The sequence below is a fragment of the Chelonoidis abingdonii genome, chromosome 3 (genome assembly GCF_003597395.2).
Source record: "Chelonoidis abingdonii isolate Lonesome George chromosome 3, CheloAbing_2.0, whole genome shotgun sequence".
NCBI classification, from domain to species: Eukaryota; Metazoa; Chordata; order Testudines; family Testudinidae; genus Chelonoidis; species Chelonoidis abingdonii.
This window is the reverse complement of record NC_133771.1, coordinates 124,011,067-124,034,064: the sequence shown is the minus strand read 5'-3', so window position 1 is coordinate 124,034,064 and position 22,998 is coordinate 124,011,067. Positions and strand designations below refer to the sequence as shown.

Here is a 22,998-nt window from a genome sequence, read left to right as displayed (position 1 = left end):
TGGAAGGTGCCAATCTGCAGCCACATCTCTCCCCTCAGTGGGTGGGAGGGAGCACTCCCTCAACATTGGGGGGGGCATTTTAAACAGCTTTCACTCGCTTTATCCACACGTGGATTAGCCTGCCTATGTCAGCAAGGGTATGGCTACACTTGCAGCTGTACAGCGCTGGGCGTTAAAGCTGTCTTCGTACAGCTGTGAAGGGAAAGCGCTGCAGTGTGGCCACATTTGCAGCGCTGTTGGGAGTGGCTGAACAGGCATTCTGGGATACCTCTGGAGGCCAATTACAGTGCTTTTGGTGGCCACGCTGGCAAAGCACCGCTGCATCACCAGCGCTGCAATCGTTATACCCAAGGCAGAACAGGAGTACAGCCAGCGCTGCAGCCAGGGAGATGCAGCGCTGTACGTAACTTGCAAGTGTGGACGGTGGGTAAGTTGCAGCGCTGTAAACCCACCACCAGCGCTGCAACTCTCCAGTGTAGCCAAGCCCCAAGACATTTAGGTACTCCCTCAGCTCCCTTCAGGCTGATTGTCTCAACACTTTCTGTGCAAACCAGCCCCATAAACTGCCCCGACAAGCCCACCTCCCTTGCAGCTGGGGGGGGGCATTATTTAAGGCAGTTTTGACTCCGGGGGGGAGGTGTATCAAGAGGGAGGCAGGACACCCCCCTAGCTGACGCTAAAAGGGACTGGCGCTGCGCCTCCCCTCCGCAGACGGGTCTGGGCGGCTTAGGGAAGCCGTGCCGCGGCAGTGTGAGGAGCACTCCGCACTCTGAGCCAAGCGCTGCCGGGTGCGTAGGCGGGGCCTGGGCTGGGGAGTCCCTGCCCAGCTCGGTTTCCATCCGGGTTGCAGGGAGGAGCCTGATTCACAAACTCAAACATGCTGCCGGCTGTGGGCGCGGGGGATCCCGAGGGCACCGCTACTCCCGCTGAGGAGAACCCTGGGCTGGGAGCGCCCGTGGGACGGGCGGGCCCTCACCCTGCAGGTGCCCAAGACAAGTTCTTCTTCATCAAAGGTGCAAAGAGCCTGGGGGGAAAGGCCCGATAGCGGGGGGAGGGCGCTGCTGCTGTTGCTGCTCTGCCTAGTCTCCACAAGGCAGGAAGATTCCCCCTTCTCCTAATCACAGCAATAGTGTGAAAAAGCCCCTTGTTTGCAGGGCAGACAGGCTGTGTCCCAGGATGGGCAGTGGGGCGGGCGGGCTGGCTGGCATGTCACTGGCCACAGCCTTGGCTGTAATAAGGTCACAAGGATGCTGCTGCTGCTTCCCTCCCCAGCTGAGCTGAATTACCCACTCTTTGCCCTTTGCCTCCTTGGAGGATTTATGGGTTGCAGGAGAAGTCATTGCTGCTCTAGCAGGTGCTGTGGCTTCAGCCACATTTTGGTACTGACAGCCTCTGTCCACCCACCCCCATCTCTGAGGGTGGTTCCCCCTGCACTGCTGCCCCAGCCCCCCATTTAAGTCCCAAAGGGAGCAAGGGGACCATCCCTTTGGGTGGAAGCTGCTTCTCCTGCAGCTTGCTCAGAGGGCAGCAAGAGAGTGCAAGCAGGTTTGGAAATGCTTCTGAAGCTACTGCACTTGTCACAAAGCCACCACTCTGTATCTGATCTCTCAGGCCTCCGCAGAGGAAACCTGCACAACAGCTTCAAAAGATGAGCCTGGGAGCTAAAATTCACACTTTTACTAGACACTGCAAAATATAGACTGAACAGACACACTGGATTTATGGCTCATTATAACAACAATCTGTTACCCTCATAACCAGCCTATGACTGGAAAGTTGTTAATAGTCCTCTGAGATATGTGTTAACTATTTATGCTAAATAGTCTGTTCCAGCTTATGTTTATCAATGGAATTTGAGTCCATTTCCCAGACCTGAAGAAGAACTGTGTGTAGCTCAAAAGCCTGTCTCTCCCACCAACACAATTGGTCCAATAAAATATATTACCTCACCCACCTTGTCTCTGTGAAGCAACTGAAAGTTGCACTTCTCCCCAAGACCCACAGAAGCCCCTCAGCTACCACCATGCATATGGAAATGGTGCTCCAGGCAACAACAGAGACAAAGCTGGAGAATAGCTGCTGAACGTGTCTTCAAATATGGGCAGATGTCCAATTGGCAATTTGAACTGATGAGTGCTGCAAGAAGCAGAGTTAAGTCTCCCCTTGAAGAAATGGGGCTGAAGTGTACAGCCATGGGATACATAGCTCTTGAGAGACCCAGGCTGCTGTGGGGAGATATTGTTCACAGAGAACTGTAAAGGAGAAAGACCTTATCTAGGAAAGCCTGTAGTCGGCTGAGTTTTATCTGACTTTCCAATAGATGAATGCAGTATAGTTGTAGTTCTGTCATTCTCAGAATATTAGAGAGACAAGATAGGTGAGATAATATCTTTTATTGGACCAACTTCTGTTGGTGAGAGAGACAAAGTTTTGAACCACACAGACCTGACCAGAAGAAGAGATCTGAGTGGCTTGAAAGTTTCTCTCTCTCAACAACAGAAATTGCCTCACCCACTTTTCCTATTGATCAATGGTTTTCAAACTAGGGCTGCCGCTTGTTCAGGGAAAGTCCCTAGTGGGCCGGGCTGGTCTGTTTACCTGCCTTGTCCGGAGGTTTGGCCGATCACGGCTCCCACTGGCTGCAGTTTGCCGCTCCAGGCCAATGGGGGCTGCAGGAAGGGTGGCCAGCACGTCCCTCGGCCTGCACCACTTCCTGCAGCCCCCATTGGTCTGGAGCGGTGAACCGCAGCCAGTGGGAGCCGCAGTTGGCTGAACCTGCAGACACGGCAGATAAACAAACTGGCTCAGCCTGCCAGGGGCTTTCCCTGAACAAGTGGTGGCCCTAGTTTGTGAACCACTGCTACAGATGATCAGTCTCTACAGGGATTTACAGGCAGCGTGCCCTTTCTCTTCGCCAGGAATGTGAAATAGCAAATCAGTTTTAATATGTTGATATAAACTAATAATTGATTTTTAAAGTACTGTATTACAGAACATTCCTCGTCATTCACTAGATTGCGAAAATGAGCAGTTCGACAGCTATTCCTTTCCCTTAGGCAGTGGCTGATAGATTTGCACTTCTGATTTTTTTTAAATGCATGAACATTTTTTTTTTCTAGGAAAGAAATTCATTATTTTAATTTCTTAAATTTTGTTGGCAGGTGGAATTTTTCTAGGTACTGTTGCTACTGCAGGAATGATCGCTGGTTTTGGTACAACACTTGCTATGGCTAAAAAGAAAAACCCCAACTGGTTCAATAAGGTTTGTCTCTTTTAAAGTACTATACAACCAGGCAAAAGTAAAAATAAAATCTTTGCTTCATGGTATATTATTGCATGCTCATTTTGGCTATACTAATTGTTAAGGATATAATAGTTTTATAACCAGGAGGCCTGATTTTGCATCAATGAAGTCAATGAGAGCAGGAGTTAATTCTAAGTTACGTGTTAGCGTTCCTTACTGCTCTAGTGGCAGATCTGGGCTGGTAATAATAAAACCCATAAAAAGTTTATTCAGTCTGTTGTGATCATATTATTATAATCCAATGAAAAATATTAAATAAATGTGTCACAGTTCAGGGCGACTACATCTGTATTCCCCCTCTATAGTCCATCAAGGGCACATACGCTAGGCTTCTGGCTCTCCAGCCATTGTCTCTCTTGGGTGGAGACATGCATCTCTCATTTTTCTGACCAGGATATTTCCAGGCTACACAGCTCCCTAATTATACTGTAAATTCACCAGCAAAGTCAAACCGCCTAAGCAGACCTGTTTGCTTTTTCTTCAGAGACTAATAATGTTACTGCCCACAGTTGAGCTACCTCACAGCACTTTCTGTGCAAACTTATTTATTCTTAGGGTAAAAGCATTACAGAGAAAACATATTAAAAACAATAAAAACCTACATGCACGAGAGATCATCCCAACTCCAACATGGGTTCTGACAGGTGATTAGTCCTTCAGACCCCACAAAGGATTCTTGCCTATGGTCACAAGTTTATAACAGCCTCAGCACAGAACTAGCGCACTCATGGAAAGTTTAGTCCATTCTCATAGTGCAGGGCTCTTTAACTGCTTCTGGAAACTCCAGATCAATCAGTAGACAATGGGTTTTCCTCCCCAGGGCATAGCTTCAAATGCCCTCCCAAGTACCTCCTAGGAAGCCCACTTCACACATACTGTCCTAAACAGTTCTTTGAAGTTCCTAACATTTCCCCAAGGTATACATTAGTCAGTATCCTAGAAAAGTTGCATACAGTCCTACAACTACACAGACAATTCTATGTTTAATACAATGGATCCTTAAACTTAACAAGATTTAACTTAACTCAGTACAGTTTATCTGGGATGTTGCAAGAAATTGCCCTCTGTCACAAAATGATTGAAACACAAAGCTGTTAAACAGTAAATTTGCCGTTTAAAGCCCTGATTCTGCAAACATATGTATGCTTTACTCATGTGAGTGGTCCCATTGACAAGTTTAAAGTTAAGCACACACATTTGCAAGATTACAACATATATGATTAAATGAATATCATGTCGATAAATACACTGTCACAGATAAACCTAGTGTGTGAATGATCACTGTTATAAATAAATATGCAGAAAGCTCTTTTAGTAAGATTATACAGAGAAAAACATGGACATTCAAACTTAAAGTGTTTACTCCATTTTTAACTTGTCCCATGCCACCTAGGTATTACAACACATGGTAAATGTACTGGTCTGTGACTCACATGTATGTAACACTTGCAATAAGATAAATAAAAAATATAGTGTTAGATCATTCAAAAAGTTTCTAAAAAGTATTCAAGTTGAGGACATTTAGTATGTATCATTAATGTAAGTAGGGAATTTTAAAATAAAGATTATGTAAATACATAATATTGACCTACTACAGGGGTAGGCAACGTATGGCACGCGTGCCGAAGGCAGCACGTGAGCTGATTTTCAGTGGCACTCACGTTGCCCGGGTCCTGGCCACCCGTCTGGGCGGACTCTGCATTTTAATTTAATTTTAAATGAAGCTTCTTAAACATTTTTAAAACCTTATTTACTTGACATGCAACAATAGTTTAGTTATATATTTTAGACTTATGAAAAGGGACCTTCTAAAAACATTAAAATGTATGACTGGCACGCAAAACCTTAAATTAGAGTGAATAAATGAAGACTCGGCACACCACTTCCAAAAGGCTGCCAACCCCTGACCTAGTAGAACACCTGTGCCATAAACATTTAGACCTAGAAACCTATAAATATTTTGCATTTTCAACTGCAAGGACAAACCTGTGATGGGACTGTATGTGCAAATATATCTAATCTTGGAATAGAATACAACTATTCAAGAAGAGTTTTTCCTTAATCAGTTTTTCATTAAATGAGCATTTGTAAAATAAACACTTAAAACTGATCAAACACTAAACCTACTATAGTATCTATTGCACCTCAGAGATACCTCATCCTCTAAATCCTTTTGATCTGACATACAAAATCATATCATTTTATTCATTGTACTTTCCATTAAGTTTATAACAGCATTTATTCTGAACCCTCAAAATCTCTTCTTTTGGAGGAGGGAATATCTGAGATCCATCCATCTTGCAAAACCCTACTTTAGGCTGAGACATATCACTCTGTGGCTGTTCCATACTGATACCATGTCACCTCTAATACTAGAATATCTAGCAAAAAATGCAAACGCCCTCTAATTTCAGGTAGGTGAACAGTAAGATGCAGCGTACACATTTTTTTCTGTGAGTAATGTAATAATTCTTCTAAAGACAAACTAATAGAAAATAAATTATCAAAATCTAGATAATTTTAAATAAGAAAATAAGCAGCAAGGTACTTTTAGTAGCAGAAAACCAACAGGGATCAGTTTTTTAACATCCCATCCTGTCCAACAATGAAAAAGATTTTTACAGTTTAGCACAGTGGTGGGCAACCTGCGGCCCGTGGGCTGCACGTGTCTCATCAGGGTAATCCACTGGTGGGCTGCGAGCCAGTTGTTTACATTGACCACCCTCAGGCATGGGCTGCCCGCAGCTCCCAGTGGCCACAGTTTGCTGTTCCTGGCCAATGGGAGCAGCGAGAAGTGACAGCCAGCCCATCCCTGTGGCCTGCGCCGCTTCCCGCCGCTCCCATTGGCCAGTAATGGCAAACCGCAGCCACTGGGAGGTGCAGGCGGCCGTGCCTGCGGGCGGTCAACATCAGCAAAATGTCTCGCAGCCTACCAACACATTACCCTGATGGGGGCTACATGTGGCCCATGGGTCACAGGTTGTCCACCACTGGTTTAGCACAATTATTATTCTGTTCAGAAGAGCCTTGTGTTACTAGAATACTGGAAAAGGTGTGATGTAGGTGAGGATTAAGGTACACTGAGTGAGATTTTTTGGAAAAGCTTGCAGAGTGCCTTCCTGCCTTATACCTGGCTTTAGCAAGTGCTAAATATTTTGATGAATATTAAATTTCACTGGATTTAAAAATAAACAAGCCAGGCTAGTTGTAGAATGTATTTATACATTATTTTGTGGCAATATTGTATTTTGTATGGCCTATTTAGATTTGAAAATATACAAAGAATTACTTAGTCTAACAATGCCCAGATTTTTTAACCTTCAAAGCTGTCTGCAAAACTCATCTTTCTCTCTCAGCTTTTGAGGAGAGGAGGGTTTGAGGGATATAAAGTTATAGTATCAGTTGTTATGTTTTGTTTTGTTTTGTTTTACTTAGAGTGTGTGAGTATAGTGTCATTGGCTTTTTTATGTGTAATTATTTGTAATTAATGTTGTGACATTCAAGTTTTGCAAGATATGTAGAAACTAAGACAGTTATCTCATTTTAAATATATTAAGAAGTAACCACACTGTATAATAATATAATTCCACAAATTATATAAATCCTGTTACAAATAGCATAGTTGGTTTCATTCTGACCGGCTATTATTTTTTACCATCTTGCAATGATGTTTTAAAACAACTGTTTCCTGGACATTACATTAACACCATTTTAGATCTGTATGCTCTTCACTGGCTAAGCTGCCCTACTACTCAATATGAAATTAATTTAGAGGACATTGAGATGACACTGAAGAATAGTAGGTAGATTGTACATGGCACCAAATGAAGAGAAGGATTTTCCTTTTCGGTTGAAACCTATATTTGCTGTTAGCCCTGCAACTGAATTAAAACAGTTTATCAACAATCAGTGTCTACCAAGAATTAGAACTTTAGAGAGCATAAAAAGGAAGTGCTGCTTTTTGTCATGCTGACTGTGAGGATAGCTGGTGAACAGTTTCACAAGACTGAGGCTAGACTTTGAAAATGGTATAACTGTCAACAAAAGAATGGCTGAGGACTAGTCACCAAAACAGAAAAGTAGCTCTGTAGTAGCATTATTAATTTCATTTAGAATTGTATATTTAGAGCACTGAACATTATCATTTGTAATAATATAACTTTTAAATGATATTGTACAAAAATAAAAGCATGACCATGAATAACTAGCTTTAAAGTTAAATGCAGTCATCATAAATGTAAAATGCATAGTTAAAATGAATAATGTTTTTATGCTTACAAAAGTGAGAGACTAACAGCAGGGGTAAAAGCGCAGGCATGATGCAGGAAAGGACTGCTGTAAATAAGTAAGTAAGTAAAATCTGTTTATTCATGTCTGACTATTGGTGAAACCATAGGAGAATTTTCAGAAGTCTTCTCAATCCATCACTAGCTTTAAGCACTCAGCAGCTGACCTCCCAGTGATCTGCTGGACACCATCTATCCATCTCCTAGCTGGTCATGCCCTACTACAATGACCTGCTGCCATTCCTTACATGATAACTAGGGCCCTACCAAATTCATGGTCATGAAAAACATGTCACAGACCATGAAATCAGGTGTTTGTGTGCTTTTACCCTATACTATACAGATTTCACAGGGGAGACCAGCGTTTCTCAAATTGGGGGTTCTGACCCAAGAGGAGTTGCAGGGGGCGTCACAAGATTATTTTAGGGGGGCCATAGTAATACTAGCTTAGTTTTGTGCTGACTTCAGAGCTGGGTGGCTGGAGAGCGGCGGTTGGTTGCTGGAGAGTGGTGGCTAGTGGCCTGGGGCCCATCTCTGAAGGCAGCGCCCTGCCAGCAGCAGCACAGAAGTAAGGATGGCAACACCGTACTTTGCCATCCTTACCTCTGCGCTGCTGCTGGCGGCGACTCTGCCTTCAGAGATGGGGTCCTGGCCAGCAGCCGCCACTCTCCAGCTGTTCAGCTATGAAGGCAGCACTGCCACCAGCAGCAGTGCAGAAGTAAGAGTAGTAGCACTGAAACCTCCCCTACAATAACTTTGCAACCCCTTCCCCCAGTTCCTTTTTAGGGCAGGACCCCTACAGTTACAACACTGAAATTTCAGATTTAAATAGCTGAAATCATGAAATTTATGACTTTTAAAATTCTATGACTGTGAAATTGACCAAAATGGACTGTGAATTTGTAGGACCCTAATGATGACTTTCTCAAGGTTATTTCCATCTCTATGCCTGACATGACCACAGTACACAAGTTTGCACCTTTCGATTAGAAAAGTACAAGGCAAGGCCCCAATCCTGAAGATACTTATGTAAATGCTTCGCTTCACTCCTGTGAATTGAAATAGGAATCAGTGTAACTACTCATGAGAGTAAAGTTAAGCACGTATGGAGTATCTGCAGGACAAGCTCTGATAATGTACCTTAATTCTGACTTGCAACACCCAAAGGCAGAAACTGCCAATTAAGAGATTTTTTAAAAATAATATCTAGTGCCATTAAATGACAAACTCATGATTTCTTTTTCTTGTGATTTAGGCTTCAGTCCTACAAAGATTTGTGCATGTGCTTAACTTTACTCACAGTGGGGTCAATCATGCCAGGTGCTGAGAACTCTGGCCCCAATCCAGCAAAGCAGTGAGCATGTGCTTAAATTTAAGCACCTTGAAGGCAGTGGGGCTTCTTTGCAGACATAGAAAGCTGCTCACATGGAGACAATTGCAAGTTTGGGGCCTTTGTCCCCAGGGCTGGTTCCAGGCAGCAGCCGACCAAGCACATAGAATCATAGATTATTAGGGTTGGAAGGGACCTCAGGAGATCATCTAGTCCAACCCCCTGCTCAAAGCAGGACCAATCCCCAAATCCCTAAATGGCCCCCTCAAGGATTGAACTCACAACTCTGGGTTTAGCAGGCCAATGCTCAAACCACTGAGCTACCCCTCTTGCTGCTGCCCATGGTGTGCCTGCTCCGCGCTGCAGGCAGAGGGCACCACTTGCTAGGGCTATGAACCCAGCACACCCTGCCAGCGCTGAATCTCACTAAAGCAGGGATTGGCAACCTTTCAGAAGTGCTGTGCCGAATCTTCATTTATTCACTCTAAGTTAAGGTTTCGCGTACCAGTAATACATTTTAATGTTTTTAGGAAGTCTCTTTCTATACGTTTATAATATATAATTAAACTATTGTTGTATGTAAAGTAAATGTTTAAGAAGCTTCATTTAAAATTAAATTAAAATGCAGAGCCTCCTGGACCAGTGGCCAGGACCCAGGCAGTGTGAGTGCCACTGAAAATCAGCTTGCATGCTGCCTTCGGCACATGTGCCATAGGTTGCCTACCCCTGCACTAAAGTAAGAAAAATACCAGCACAGCATCTCCTGAAATGCTGCAAAGTGATCAAATATCAAGTGTGCTGATATTTGTGTGGGGATCACATGAACGCACACCCAAAGGCTATGACAGATATTTAAACTATGTAAGGGCCATGGAAAATTTCTCTGTGTTCGCCCTAGTTCAACAAAGAATTTAAGAACTGCTTGTATCCCATTAACTCTTCATACTACACTTAAATCTCTACTTCAGGCTTGGCTCTTGCTGTTCTGATTCTTAGGAGCCTTTCTTCATGCTGATTTTAAAGCAGCTCTCGGTTTTTCTTACTAGGAAGAAGATCTGTTACCAGATGTCTGCAGGGAAATAGTCGTGAAGTGGTCTGAAGCTCAGAGTATTGGCGTAAGAGAAAAAAAAGAAGGTAATGTTGACACTTCGCATGTCTTAGTCAAATAGCACATGTAATCCAAGGAACTCTGTCAAGATGAGACTCTTGCACCTAAAAACCCTTAGCTTGGTTAGCAGGAAACCCTGAGATGACTAAGCCGGTTGCAAATCTCATTTACTGTTCATTGGCACTGCTGCGTTTTTGCCTTTCGTTCTGCTTAGANAAATCTTTTTCATAAAGGAAGGAATCAATGCAGCCTTCCATTGGAGAAACACCACAAACAGGGTTATAACACAAACCATAAACAAAAACCCACCTCCAAGTATGTTTGGCAATGTCCTTTCCCCCTTAGGGTCTTAAGCCCAGTCACCCCAAAGTCCAACAACCTGAAAGTCTCTGGTCAGTGCCACCCTAGAATTCAAAAGTTTATCTGCAGAGTTTTACCCCCCTCCTGCCTGGGTGGAAATGGTAGGGGAGTCCACACAGGGTGTTAAGGGCCATCTTACGTGGGCCAGGGCCAACTGCTCCACCTCTCTGTGGAGTTCTGCTGCAGCCTTCACCACAACCAGCTTCACTACACCAGCTGTGCCTCCACTCACTGCTCCATGGGCTGTTCCAACATGCTGCAAACTGCTCCGCTCTGCCAGCTGCTTAACAATAGGTCTTCAGGTTCCCCCACTAGTTAACACAGCACTCAGTGATCTCAACTCAGCTCTTTCAGTGATTTCAGCTCTTAGTAGGGGAGCCCTGGTGCTGGTGCACCATTGGCCCAACATGAATTCAGCTCAGCAGTCTCTAGATGGACTCCTAATGGAATCAAAATTAGCTCTACTCTTTTACAGTAGAGAGAGGAGGATGTGCAATTGGTGTTCCAGGCCCTCAAAAGGGACCCATACCATCAGGTACATACACCAGTCCCCAACCTCTCTCAATTGACTGTGTTTTGGAACCCATGTCCCTTGTCTAGCAAGTGTCACTAAATTTATATTGAGACATCTCTGTCATAAAGCAGTCTCGTAGTTCCTCATTCACATAATCAGGTGGCAACACTTTATTTATCCTGCCCCAATAACAAAGAAATTGGGGATCCCAGAGCTGTCAGAATAACCATCCCAGGCTGCCTCAGGCTATGCTGGGTGTGCCCATGCAAATACCTGAGATTTCACACTTCCTGAAATTCTTTCCACACTTCCCATAATTCACCACCAGATGTCAGGGTAGAGCTCATCCTGACTCTGCTTACATATATTTTGGGACTCAAGTCAGCTAATTCTGTTCCATATTTTCCTGGCCTGTTTTTAAAAAGTGTTTTAGCAGTTCATTTTTGTATTCAGAGAGGTATTTTCAAACCTTGGAGCTGTGATGAAGAGAAACTAATGTGTACTGACAGTAAGTAACAAATGTGTGAGTAAAACTCCATTTACTTAAAAGAACAACACATAGCTATTTCTATGTTTTAATTAATTAAACATTTTTTCTATGCCATTGCATTGTGGTCTCAGAAGCGTTTCTCCCAGCAATTCATTCATCACTTCTCTTGAGGATTTAAATAGCTTGCCTGAACATCCTGTGACAAAGATATCTGTAAACACAATTTATTTGGATACTTACCAGAGGAGTCAACTTGTGACTGAACTCTCTCGAACGACTACCAATAAAGCCAGATCAGTTTCTTCCATTATCATTTTTTCTAGTGCAATAAAGCATTTAAATAGAATTCATTTTTGCCAGCCATTTTCACAAATAACGCTCATGTCTCCCACTTAAAGATTCGGTGAAATGGACATTTTTTGTGCATAGTTTTTCATGTTCAAAAGTAGGGAAATTCTTAGATTTTATATTATATTTGAAATATTTAGATAGGAAAAATGTCAGACAAAAGTTATAGAATTTCTAAAAGCAACAGAATCATTGTTATGAGCATTCATTAGTTACTGTACAAAGATCATAGGATTTTTATATAAAGGACTTAGTCTGAATAATGATCACTGTAGTTTGTGTCTTTGTGAACAAATATGCATATACACAATGCATGTATACTTGCATGCCACTCAGATTTTAAATGATGTGTGCCCGTAATTCTAAGGTGAGAACTGAGCCAACAGTGTTGAGTTGCCCCTAGTTTAATAGCCTTTTGTTAATGGCTTCTACTCTTGAATTAGATTAGGCTATGTAAAGAGCCAGATTGCTATTGAATATATCCTTCGTGAACATATACTTCAGCTGGATAACCATGCTCAGAACTAAATCTTAGACATTTAAAAAGTGAATGAAAATGGTTAATGTTTATGATTGTCTCTGGGATTATTTAAATATATAGTTGTTTGATGATTCAAAGTTGAAAAAAGTTTCTGATCCTATTCCAATGTCCAGTAGATATTGGAAGTGGTGGGCACTCTACATATGCTAAAATAGAAATGCAATGTAGGAGGGCAAATAGCAGGATCTATATTAAAATTTTCAGGAAGATTATTTAAAGATGACCTGCAAAAGGAAAATCAGTGGGTGGGGTGGAATCAGTTTAGATATTTTTTCTACTGATTTACATTCTGCTGAAATATCAGTAGTATAGAATCTTGTCTTCTCTGATTTTGCTGGAGGTGACATTGGAGAGCTAAAGAACTGGTGTGGGAGTTTTCTTAACTTTAGGGTAATGGTAAGGATGTTGATCTTTTAACAATGAGCTCTTTTCTCACAGCTGTTTGGCACATGTTTGAGTTAAACAGGTATTAATGAAAACAAACCAAAACATAGAATTTTTAAAGTTTGTGACTAAAACTCCCTCTCTCAACTGCTCAGGGTTTATTTTAATTGGTAATTATGAAGACATCATCCTAGTCTATCATATCATCCATCACCATGAAGGGATTTATAAAGCATTCCAGGAAAAACAGGATAGACAAGACAGGAATTTGTAACAAACTTTTTTAGAAAAAAAAATAAAACCACCACATACTTTCAGGTCTTCTGTATATATCATGCAATATCATAAACCTAATCTTTTTCCATCACAGGTCACCTTTTAAAAGCAAAAATCCAAGAGCTATAAATGCTTTAAACAAGTTTGGAAATCAAGTTAATCCTGATACTTAGTTTTAACTACATATTTCTCTTTGCTATTTTTTAGACTATCTGAAAAAACGGTTCTTTAAATTCTCTTGCAAATGAATTTTCTCTGTCAGGTTTTAAATAATTTTGCAAATGAACCTATTTTTTTGCATGTTTACATTTCTAATGACTATTTGTTACCTTCATATAGAAGTTTCATGCTCTTTAAAAATAAAATGGCAATTTTTGTTATACTCCCAGAATTTTACCTACCAACATACTGTTTCCATGGAGAAGGCTTCTCCTTGAGAATTCATTTCTTCTGTGTTTAATCAGTTCTTCCAGCATTCTGAGTACAAAACAAAATTGCTGTTAAACAATTTTAAATAGTGTATGTAGATACTGGTTTACTTTATGTGCAGGTTTGAATCTTAATATTTCTAGAATAGTTTTCTTTAAACTAAGGGCTAATTTACATACAGCAATATGTTCTTTGTCTTCTGTCCTGCAAGCACTTATGCATGTGCTTAACAGTCTCATTGGGTTCAGAGGGAAAACTCATGTATATACATTTAAGCACATAAAAGTGTTTCTAGAATCAGGGCCTGAATGGGAGCATTTTCAGGGTAGTAAACTTTGGCACTTACCAAGGTTTATCATGACCTTTTCATGTGGTCTGACCAAGAATTTTGCCTCATATTATAGTTAGCATACTAAAGTTTTAAGGGTCCAAGCCTGCAGTCTTTACCTGAACCTGAGTAGTTCCAATGAAGTTAGTCCGAGTTTTACTTTTCCCCAGGGATGCTCCACCCCCAATCCGACCAAGGTCTCCCCACTCCACCTCACCCTCAAGGTCCCGCCCTCTTCCTGCCCAACTCTGCTGCCTCCTCCAAGGCCCCACCCTCATTCTGCCTTTTCCCGCCCCTGCTCTACTCCCTCCCAGAGGCCCCTGCCCACTGCTGGCTGCTCTACACCCTCCCCTAAATCCCTCCGTGAGCCGCCAAAGAGCTGTGGCTAGTGGGTGCTGAGCACCCACTATTTTTTTCTATGAGTACTCCAGCCCCACAGCACCCAGGGAGTTGGTTCCTATGGTTACCAGATTGCAGTGGTATCTGGTTTACTGCAGTTACATTCTGTAGGTTACACGTATTCTACAGGAATGAAGTACACTTAATCAGATATCACAGTGTGATAACTGTAGGTAAATGTTGACTGTTCAGTGTAAACCGTACTGTGTACTCCTATATTAGTAATAGTACATTAATATTAGGACAACACCCAAAGGCCTCAAATCACAACTGGGAACCTGTTTGGCTCAGCGTGAAATGATTTTTCCAAAGAAAGATTTCTGTGTTATTAGGTTTGTCAACTCTGATGTATCGGAATTTTGACAAATAGTAAAAATGACTCAGCATGAACAGTACGGAGGCTGAACAGGATTCTACATTTGCCTGGCAATGGATTTTTGGAGAAATGAGATGCAAGCAGTTCTAGACATTAGTTGTTGTTTTTTTGTTTTTTAAAAGCCCATTTTCAGAACTCCTTCAGGTGATGCTCCTCTCCCTTCATCCTCACATTAGTCCCTCTCTTTCTGAGGTACCTGCTCCACATGGGGCTGAAGGTCATCAGGGCCCTGCTGTTTCTCCAGCTTTCTCTGCTGTTACCCAGGGGGCCAGTGTAGAGGTCTGCAGATATCCTGTGCAAGAGGGTATCAAGTCCAAAGATGAGTTTTAGAGCATTATTACACACTGAATCCTAGTGATCTGGGGCTGTGAAGGTGCTTCTGGGCCCTTCTGTTTTTCCTGGTTCCTACTCAGTTACTGCATCTTCTGCCCTCAACCAGTCAGTCAGTCATTGATCCCCACATGGCAGCTGACATTAGGGTTCTTGAGATAGCAAGTGTGCTACCCACATGTGCTATTGACAACTGCTAGGACTGCTGCTGAGTCTCCTTCTTGGAGGATTAAGAGCAACTCATCCTGAGGAATTTTGTGGCGAGTTTCAGCCCAGCTCTGTGGGAATCTGGGGGGACCGGAAGGGATTCAACGAACCCTCTTGCTCTACCCTCTGGTGCTACTGTCAAATCCTGTTGAGTCTTTAGTTCAATAGTAGAGTTTGCTAAAGAGACAAATGCCTAGAGCTAATTTTTTTCTTAGCTTAGATATTTTAAAATCCTTGTGTTACCGAATCTTGACCTTGTTATCTTGTTTCTAGGGTATTACTGCCACAGCTGCATTACCAGAGAATGGTTCATCGCTGGCCTTACGAGCCTTGGGGTGGGGTTCGCTGTATGCCTGGTGTGGAGTTGGGCTGATCAGTTTTGCCATCTGGAAGGCTTTGGGAGTTCACAGTGTGAGTACCACACATCATTTCCTCACAAATTGTGATCTAGGTGTGAAATGTCTTTCATGGGTCCGCCATACCACTTGAGCCATCTACGGAGTGCCATCTGCAGGGATGTATGCTAAGGGAGAATGGCTGCTCAGCCTCTGTGCACCAGAAAGCGGGGGCTTCATATTAGCCACAAATAGGTTGTTTTGGAAGGGGCTGTTGTGGGTGATGTGGGAGAGGAACTATTTATACCATACTTATATGAACCGGTATTCCAGAGCTTTCACATAGGGCCACTATTCCAGTAAGACTAGAATAGTAGCCACAATTTTTCTCTGTGTTAGGGGGTGTGAATTCCAAGCTATCCCTTGCTTAGCTCTCCATAGAGTCTGAGTTTTGCCTTTAGCACCATCTGTTTATTTTCAGCACCCTTCAGGCATGAGATGTCCAAGTTTTGCTTTAGTGCTTCAGCAACTTAAGAGCCATCTGTTTTTCTTTCAGATATCAATTTCCTCACTGGTGTGTTTCTGTAGAGAGTAAGGGGACAGTGGATGGTGGTTTCATGCGAAATAGAAGGAGGGGGAATCTTGTGATGTCAGTCAGGGCCAAGGAGCTAGGGAAACATCCTTATACCACAAGGAGTTCAAGCTATCTTCAACACAGAGGTGTTTATGCTCCAGTGCCACATAGTATTGAATCTGAACAGTAAAGATCATAAAAGCATTTCATTTGAGCCCTGGTAGTGGGACATGCCATCAGGGCTCCTTGTGACTGCAGGTTTGGTGGAGCTGTCTGCTTCCCAAGCTGAAATTTAATGAATAGATCATTTTTTTGGCTTCTTTAAACAAACTAAATAAATCTCCATAGCCTGCAAGAACTTCCCTCTTAGTTCCCAAAATGAAAAAAAACAAAAACATACTTCAGCCTGACATTTTCCTTATTAAGCAACACCCCTATCTCCACTCCTTCCTCTGGCCCCACTGTGAATTACCTCATAACCCTTCTACTAGTAAGTCATGTGTGTCATGACCCTACTTCCCCTGGCATTTTTCCTAGAAGAACATTTGGCCCCAACATATAGTGTTCTACACACACACAGTCACAATATTCTTAGTAGGAGCAAGTGAAGGGAGGCAGAGCCTTCAGTTAGAACATGAGACAAATGCAAAGCAATTTTTTTTAAACTCAAACACTTTATCAGGCGGCAGTGGGGTACAATGGGGGAAAGATGATGGGGACACCCAATTATCTCCTTTACATGCTGAGCTCCAGCACGTCACTCAGCAGCCAAAATGGTGGCTTTCCACAGTATATTGCTGATTCTTATTTCCATTCAGTCAAAGCACTTCTAGCAGTACCAAAGGATGGCAGGCTTTGTCTCTAGTCAGTAATTTCTGATAGTTCTGTTTTACTGAGCTTAGTTTATATTTCCCTGAGAAGTACAGATCTATGCTGACACTGGCCCAACAGCCAACCTACCCGCCACTGATGTGTATTGTTCTGTTAGCTTTTTTAAATCTTCAGATCTTAGAGAAATTGGCATATCCCATATCTGACAACGTGAATTAGCACAGATTATTGGGTGGGTCTCACCCGCATGCTCAGGGTCTGACTGATCATCAGGGGGTCATGAAGGAATTTTTCCCCAGGTCAGATTTGCAGAGACCCTAGGGTTTTTTTGCCTTCCTCTGCAGCAAGGGGCATGGGTCACTTGCTGGTTTGAACTAGAGCAAATGGTTGATTCTCTGTAACATGAAGTCTTTAAATCAAGATTTGAAGACTTCAGTAACTCAGGCAGAGGTTATGGGCCTACAGGAGGAGTGAGTGGGTGAGGTTCTGTGACCTGCAATATGTAGGAGATCAGACTAGATGATCATGGCTATGCCTTCCTGCATTAAAGTCTGAGACTTCTGCACAATCAAAAATTGCTATTTTATACTAGCCACTGTCATGTATTTGTTTCTCCTCTCCTGATCTTATCATGCACCTACTGAACTGTAAATGTTTAAAGTATCTACAGGTACAAAACCTAAAGTATACTGTAAATGAAAAGTTTTCTAACTGAACAAAGAATTTCCTCTGAATACAAGTAGTATTTGTATTGTTGCTGGTGTTTTTTTGGCCAGCCCTTTAACATAATACACAGAAGCAAGGTTGAATATCAAAATAGCATCATCTTGAGTTTAGAAATTAGTTTCCAGAGCTAGCTCCCAAGTGTTCCAAGAAACTCACATTGTAACACTGTTATTATTCTGTTAGCTCTAGTTTTGCATGTGTTAGACATAATCATTTTGACCAGGAGTTGCTGATATTTTTCTTTTTCCCTTGTATCCAGGGAAACAAGTGCATGCTTTTTGGAAAGTTAGCAATTGTTATCATGTGAGCAGAGGTACAGACCTACAAACTTGTCTTTTAAAAATATGTTAGCTTGTTTAACATATAATTGTGAAATGATGAAGTACCAAGCAAAAATCAACTTTAATAGAAATGCTGTCTACTAACAGTTACTTTTAGGAGTGAACTTACGTTCCTTTGCACATAAAACTATTAAAGCTATAATTGCAATTATAGTTTGTACCCCGGAGGTCAACATTTTCAAATCTGGGTGCTTAAGGTTAGATTCCTACATGCATACTTAGGCACCTAAACAAAAATGTATCTTCAGCTCCCACTGGCTTCAGTAGTAACTGTGACACTGAGACGTTAAGACTTATGGGCTGCATTGATCTGGCCTTGATAGCAATGTACCTGTGTAAACGAGGGTGTTGCCGGGGCTCGACCCTCCCTGGCGAGGAGGGGAGCCACACCGGCCTCAACCTGTTGTCTGAGGGCCTCGGTCCTCAGAACTGCAGTCCACCGTCCGGGTAGCTCGGTCCCTGTGGATAGGACCGAGCAGTGGCACAGTCAAAGGGGGCCCAGCCCTTGGTTTGGGCAGGGCACCAAACACACAGCTGTAGCAGCTCCGTTTAAATGGCCTCCTTAGGCTGGGGGGAGGGGGATTCTGCCACCCAGGGACGGGTGGCAGGGGGAACGCAGGCCCACCCACTCCACTGCTTACCAGCCCGGGGCCCTGGTAGCTGCTGTCACCGCTAACGGTGGTCAGTGGGGATCCTGACCGCAACACACTGCCATGGGTACCGGAAAATCTGCAGCCTGACTAGGGTCGGCTGCCCCTGGGCTTCTTCCACTATCCCCCTCCGTGCCTGCCTGGTCCATGGTGTCAGCTTCAGGGAAGTCCCACAACATAGGCTCCTTGCAGCTAGGGCTGGGCGGCAGGTCCGGCAGCTCCTCCGGGAAGTCCGGCCAGGCCTGCTCTGGGGTTTCCTCGGGGCCGTAGCAAGACGGGGCGGCTCTGGCAGCTCCTTGTCGTAGCGAACGCGGGGAAGTTCTGTCCAGTCTGGGCACCAGCCCCCGGCCTCAGCAGCTTCCCAGTCAGGAGCACCTGCTGGCAGGTCTGCTCCTGTCGGCGGCTGGGCTCCAACTGAGGGCTAAGGGCCGGCTTTTATCCTTCCGGGTTGCCGCCTGACCCTCTGAGGGGCGGGACTTCCGCTCAGAGGCCTCGCCCCTATGGGTGATTGACAGGGCTCGACCCTCCCTGGTGAGGAGGGGAGCCACACCGCCTCGTTACACGCCCCCCCCCCCCAAGTCTGGCTCCCGGTCGTCGGGGCCGGGCTGTTCCACCTCTTCGAGGCGGGATAGGAAGTCCGTTAGCATGGTCCTTCCCAGCCCGATACTAGATGGTAAACGCATAGGGCTGCAAGGCCAGGTACCAGTGCATGATGCGGGCGTTGTTGTCCTTCATATGCATGAGCCATTGAAGGGGGGCGTGGTCTGTGATGAGAGTGAAAGGGGCACCCAGGAGGAAGAACCGAAGGGCCTCGCAGACCCACTTCACTGCGAGGGCCTCCTTTTCAATCACTGCATAGTTCCGCTCTCGGGGGAACAGCTTTCGGCTTAGGTATAGTACTGGGTGGTCTCCTCCATCCCCTTCCTGAGACAAGACCGCCCCTAAGCCGACGTCAGACGTGTCCGTCTGGAGGATGAACGGTTTGTCAAAATCGGGACTATACAGGACGGGTTCCTGGCACAAGCAGCTCCGGAGTGTTCTAAAGGCCGCCTCACACTCGGGTCCATTGTATTTGTTGGGGGCTATTCTTAGTCAACAACCCGGTCAAGGGTGCGGCAGTGGACGCAAATTGCGGGATAAACCGCCGGTAATACCCCACGAGTCCCAGGAAGCGTCACACCTGTCGTTTTGTTGTTGGGGGGGGCACTCTGCGAGGGCTTGTACCTTCCCCACGAGGAGTTTTACTTGCCCCTGCCCGACGGTATAGCCGAGGTAGGTGGTCTCCTGCCAGGCTATCTGGCATTTCTTGGGGTTTGCCGTCAACCCCGCCTGCCGCAGGGTTCTGAGGACCGCCGCGACCTGGTTTAGATGGTCTTCCCAGCAGCGGCGTAGATCACGACGTCATCTAGGTATGCGGCCACGTACTCCTGATGCGGCCACAAGAGGTGGTCCATGAGCCGCTGAAAGGTCGCGGGGGCCCCATGGAAACCGAAGGGCATCCGTGTGAATTGATAAGAGTCCCGACGGGATGGCAAAGGCAGTCTTCTCTTTGGAAGCCTCCTCGAGCGGGATTTGCCAGTAACTCTTGCTAAGGTCCAGCATGGTGATAAACCAGGCCTCCCCAAGGTGGCCCAGCGGCTCGTCGACCCGGGGCATCGGATAGGCATCGAAGCGGGATATGGCATTGACTTTCCGGAAATCTATGAAGAACCGACGGGAGCCGTCTGGTTTGGGCACCAGGACCATCGGACTGCGCCACTCGCTCCGGGATGGTTCGATGACCCCCAGGGCCAACATGGCCTGGATCTCCTCCTTGACGTCCTGGCGCATTCGGTACGATACCAGCTGGGTGGTTTCCCGTATGATCTTCCCGGGCTCGGTTTGGACCATGTGACAGGTTAAGGTCTTGTAGCCCGGTAGCGCCGTGAAGGTTCGCCGGAATGCTCGCAGGAGACATTTGGCCTGTTTACGTTGTTCGTCTGTCAGGGAGCACCCCAGCGCGGGCTCAGTTAAGTCCTCCGTCTGGGCCACCTCCGGACCTAGCTCCAATTCCGGCGGGCACAGGTCAATCAACAGGCCCTCCCGGTCACACCACGGCTTCAGCAGGTTGACATGGTATAGGTGCTTCTCCTTCCGGCGGCCCGGTTGGCGAATTTCATAATTAACGGGCCCCACCTTCTGAGTTACCTCGTAGGGGCCCTGCCAACGGGCCAATAACTTCGATTCCCTGGAAGGTAGGAGCAGCAGAACCCGGTCTCCGGGAGCAAACTCTCGCACCTGCGCTTCTTGATTATAACTTCACTCCTGCCTCTCTTGGGCTACCTTCAGGTTTTCCTGCACCAGGGTCCCCGCCTGAGTAAGGTGTTCCCGCAGCTGGAGGATGTACTGGAGGAGGCCCTGGGTTGGGGAGGCCGACTGCTCCCACGTCTCCTTCATTAAGTCCAGGAGGCCCCGTGGCCTTCATCCGTACAAGAGTTCGAAGGGGGAAAATTTGGTCGACGCCTGGGGGACCTCCCGAATGGCTAGTAGCAGAGGTGGTAGGAGTTGGTCCCAGTGGCGTAGCTCGTCCGGTGGGAACCTTTTCAGCATGTCCTTGAGAGTACGATTGAACCGTTCTACCATCCCATCCGTCTGGGGGTGGTAGACGAAGGTGTGGAGTTGTTTTACCCCCAGGAGTTGGCAGACCTGTTTCAGTAACCGGGATGTGAAGTTAGTGCCCTGGTCGGTTAGGATTTCTTTAGGCAACCCCACGCAGGAAAACACCTTCACCAGTTCGCCCGCGATGGTCCAGACCGTGATGCTCCGCAGGGGGATAGCCTCCGGGAACTGGGAGGCATAGTCGACAAGGACCAGGATGTACTGGAACCCAGCCGTGCTCTGGGGAAGTGGGCCTACCAGGTCCATGGCGACTCGCTCGAACGGTGTTTCAACCAGCGGCATGGGGACCAAGGGTGCCTTGGGTACCCGAGGTGGGGCGGCCAACTGACACTCCGGGCAGGAGTTGCAGTATCGCTTTACGTCGCCATCAAGCCCTGGCCAGTAGAATTGGGTCCGAATTCGGGCCAGGGTCTTCTCGTGCCCCAGGTGTCCTGCTGCTGGTACATCGTGGGCAAGGCTCATCACGGCCCATCGGTGGCAGCGGGGCACAAGAAGTTGCATCCGCAGCTCCCGCGTGCGGGGGTCCCGCTCGACCCGATACAGTCTGTCCCGCCAGAGTTCAAAGTGTGGCCACTGCGTGGCCCAATGAGGGTCGACAACTGACCCATCGACTGCCGCGAGTTGCTCGTAGGCCCGGCTGAGAGTGGGATCAGCCCGCTGGTCCCAACAGAAGTCCGTGTCAAAGCGAGGCTCGGAGGAGATTCCCTCCCCCGGACCTTCAGCCTCCGCATTTCCTGCCCCAACCTCCTCGGCGTCCTCTTCTGTCTCCAACGGGGGCTCCTGGGGCTCGGCCTCTAAGGCCGGTATGGACCAGAGGAGCCCCTCAAAGGTGGGCCAATCGCGTCCCAGGATCACGGGGTAGGCTAGTTCGGGGGCCAAGCCGACTACCAGTGACCGAGTGAGGCCATTGACAGTTAATCGGACCCGGGCACTCAAGTAGGGTCGGACATCCCCGTGGATGCACTGTAAGTGGATGGGCCCCAGACCGGGGTTGATCGGTGGTCCCAGAGCCCGGCGGACCAGCGTTTGGCCACAGCCAGAGTCAGCTAGGGCCGTTGTGGCTTGATCCCCCACGACCACTGGGATTGTGAGTCTGGGGTGCTGGAGCCATCGGGCCCGGCCTTCCCCTGCACAGACCTGCCCAAAGTCACATTCCATCTCGGGACAGTCGCGTTGTAAGTGGCCGGCCTTTGCACATCCGATGCAGGGTCCGATTTCCGGCCGTCCGCCCCGGGGACCGGCAGCTCGAGGGCTTCGGCGGGGCCCCGACAGGCCCGCGGGGCAGACCCGCGGAGCCGAGTGCGGGGCAGGATCCGGGCATTGGGCCTGGAGGGCCGACCTGGGGTCCAGTCCGCGGTTCGAATGCTGTGGCCCGGACAAGGCGGATGCTCTCTTTTCTCCGTGGGGTTGGTCAGGGCCCGGGGTGGGTGGCCGAAAGGCGGGCCCCATAGAAGCCTCCGTGGCCAGGAAGTCCTCCATCAGGGAGACCGCTGCCCCCAGTGTGGCAGGCAGAATCTGCACAAATTGTTCTAAGACCACCTGCTCGGTCACCTCCTCTGCTGTGCGGGTTTCCGGTTGGAGCCAGCGGCGGCAGGCCTCCTTCAAGCCTTGGGAAATCAGCCGGGGACGGGCGCCTGTCGGATAGGACTGGCCCCGAAACCGTAGCCTCAAGGTTTCGGGACTGACATCCAAGGCGTCCAGGACCGCTGCCTTCATCCGGTTGTAGTCCTTGGCGTCCTCTGTCGCCAGCCCATGATAGGCAAGCTGGGCTGGTCCGGTTAGGTACGGGGCCAAGAGAGTGGCCCATTGGTCTCAGGCCCATCCTGCGACCAGGGCCACGCGCTCGAAAGTGACCAAGAAGGCCTCAGGGTCA

General features: G+C 46.4%; 1 protein-coding gene across 3 annotated transcripts in view; it reads left to right on the top strand.

Moving 5' to 3' along the window:
* The first annotated feature begins 856 nt into the window (after window positions 1–856).
* Window positions 857–22,998, top strand: part of TMEM242 (transmembrane protein 242) — a 71,599-nt gene continuing 49,457 nt past the window's right edge. For all 3 annotated transcript variants that reach the window (XM_075064072.1, XM_032778356.2, XM_032778358.2), the window contains exons 1-3: window positions 857–1,013; window positions 3,162–3,262; window positions 15,284–15,421. In XM_075064072.1, the coding sequence (XP_074920173.1) occupies window positions 878–1,013; window positions 3,162–3,262; window positions 15,284–15,421 (375 nt within the window). In that variant the 5' untranslated portion in view covers window positions 857–877. The remainder of the gene's footprint in view (window positions 1,014–3,161; window positions 3,263–15,283; window positions 15,422–22,998) is intronic.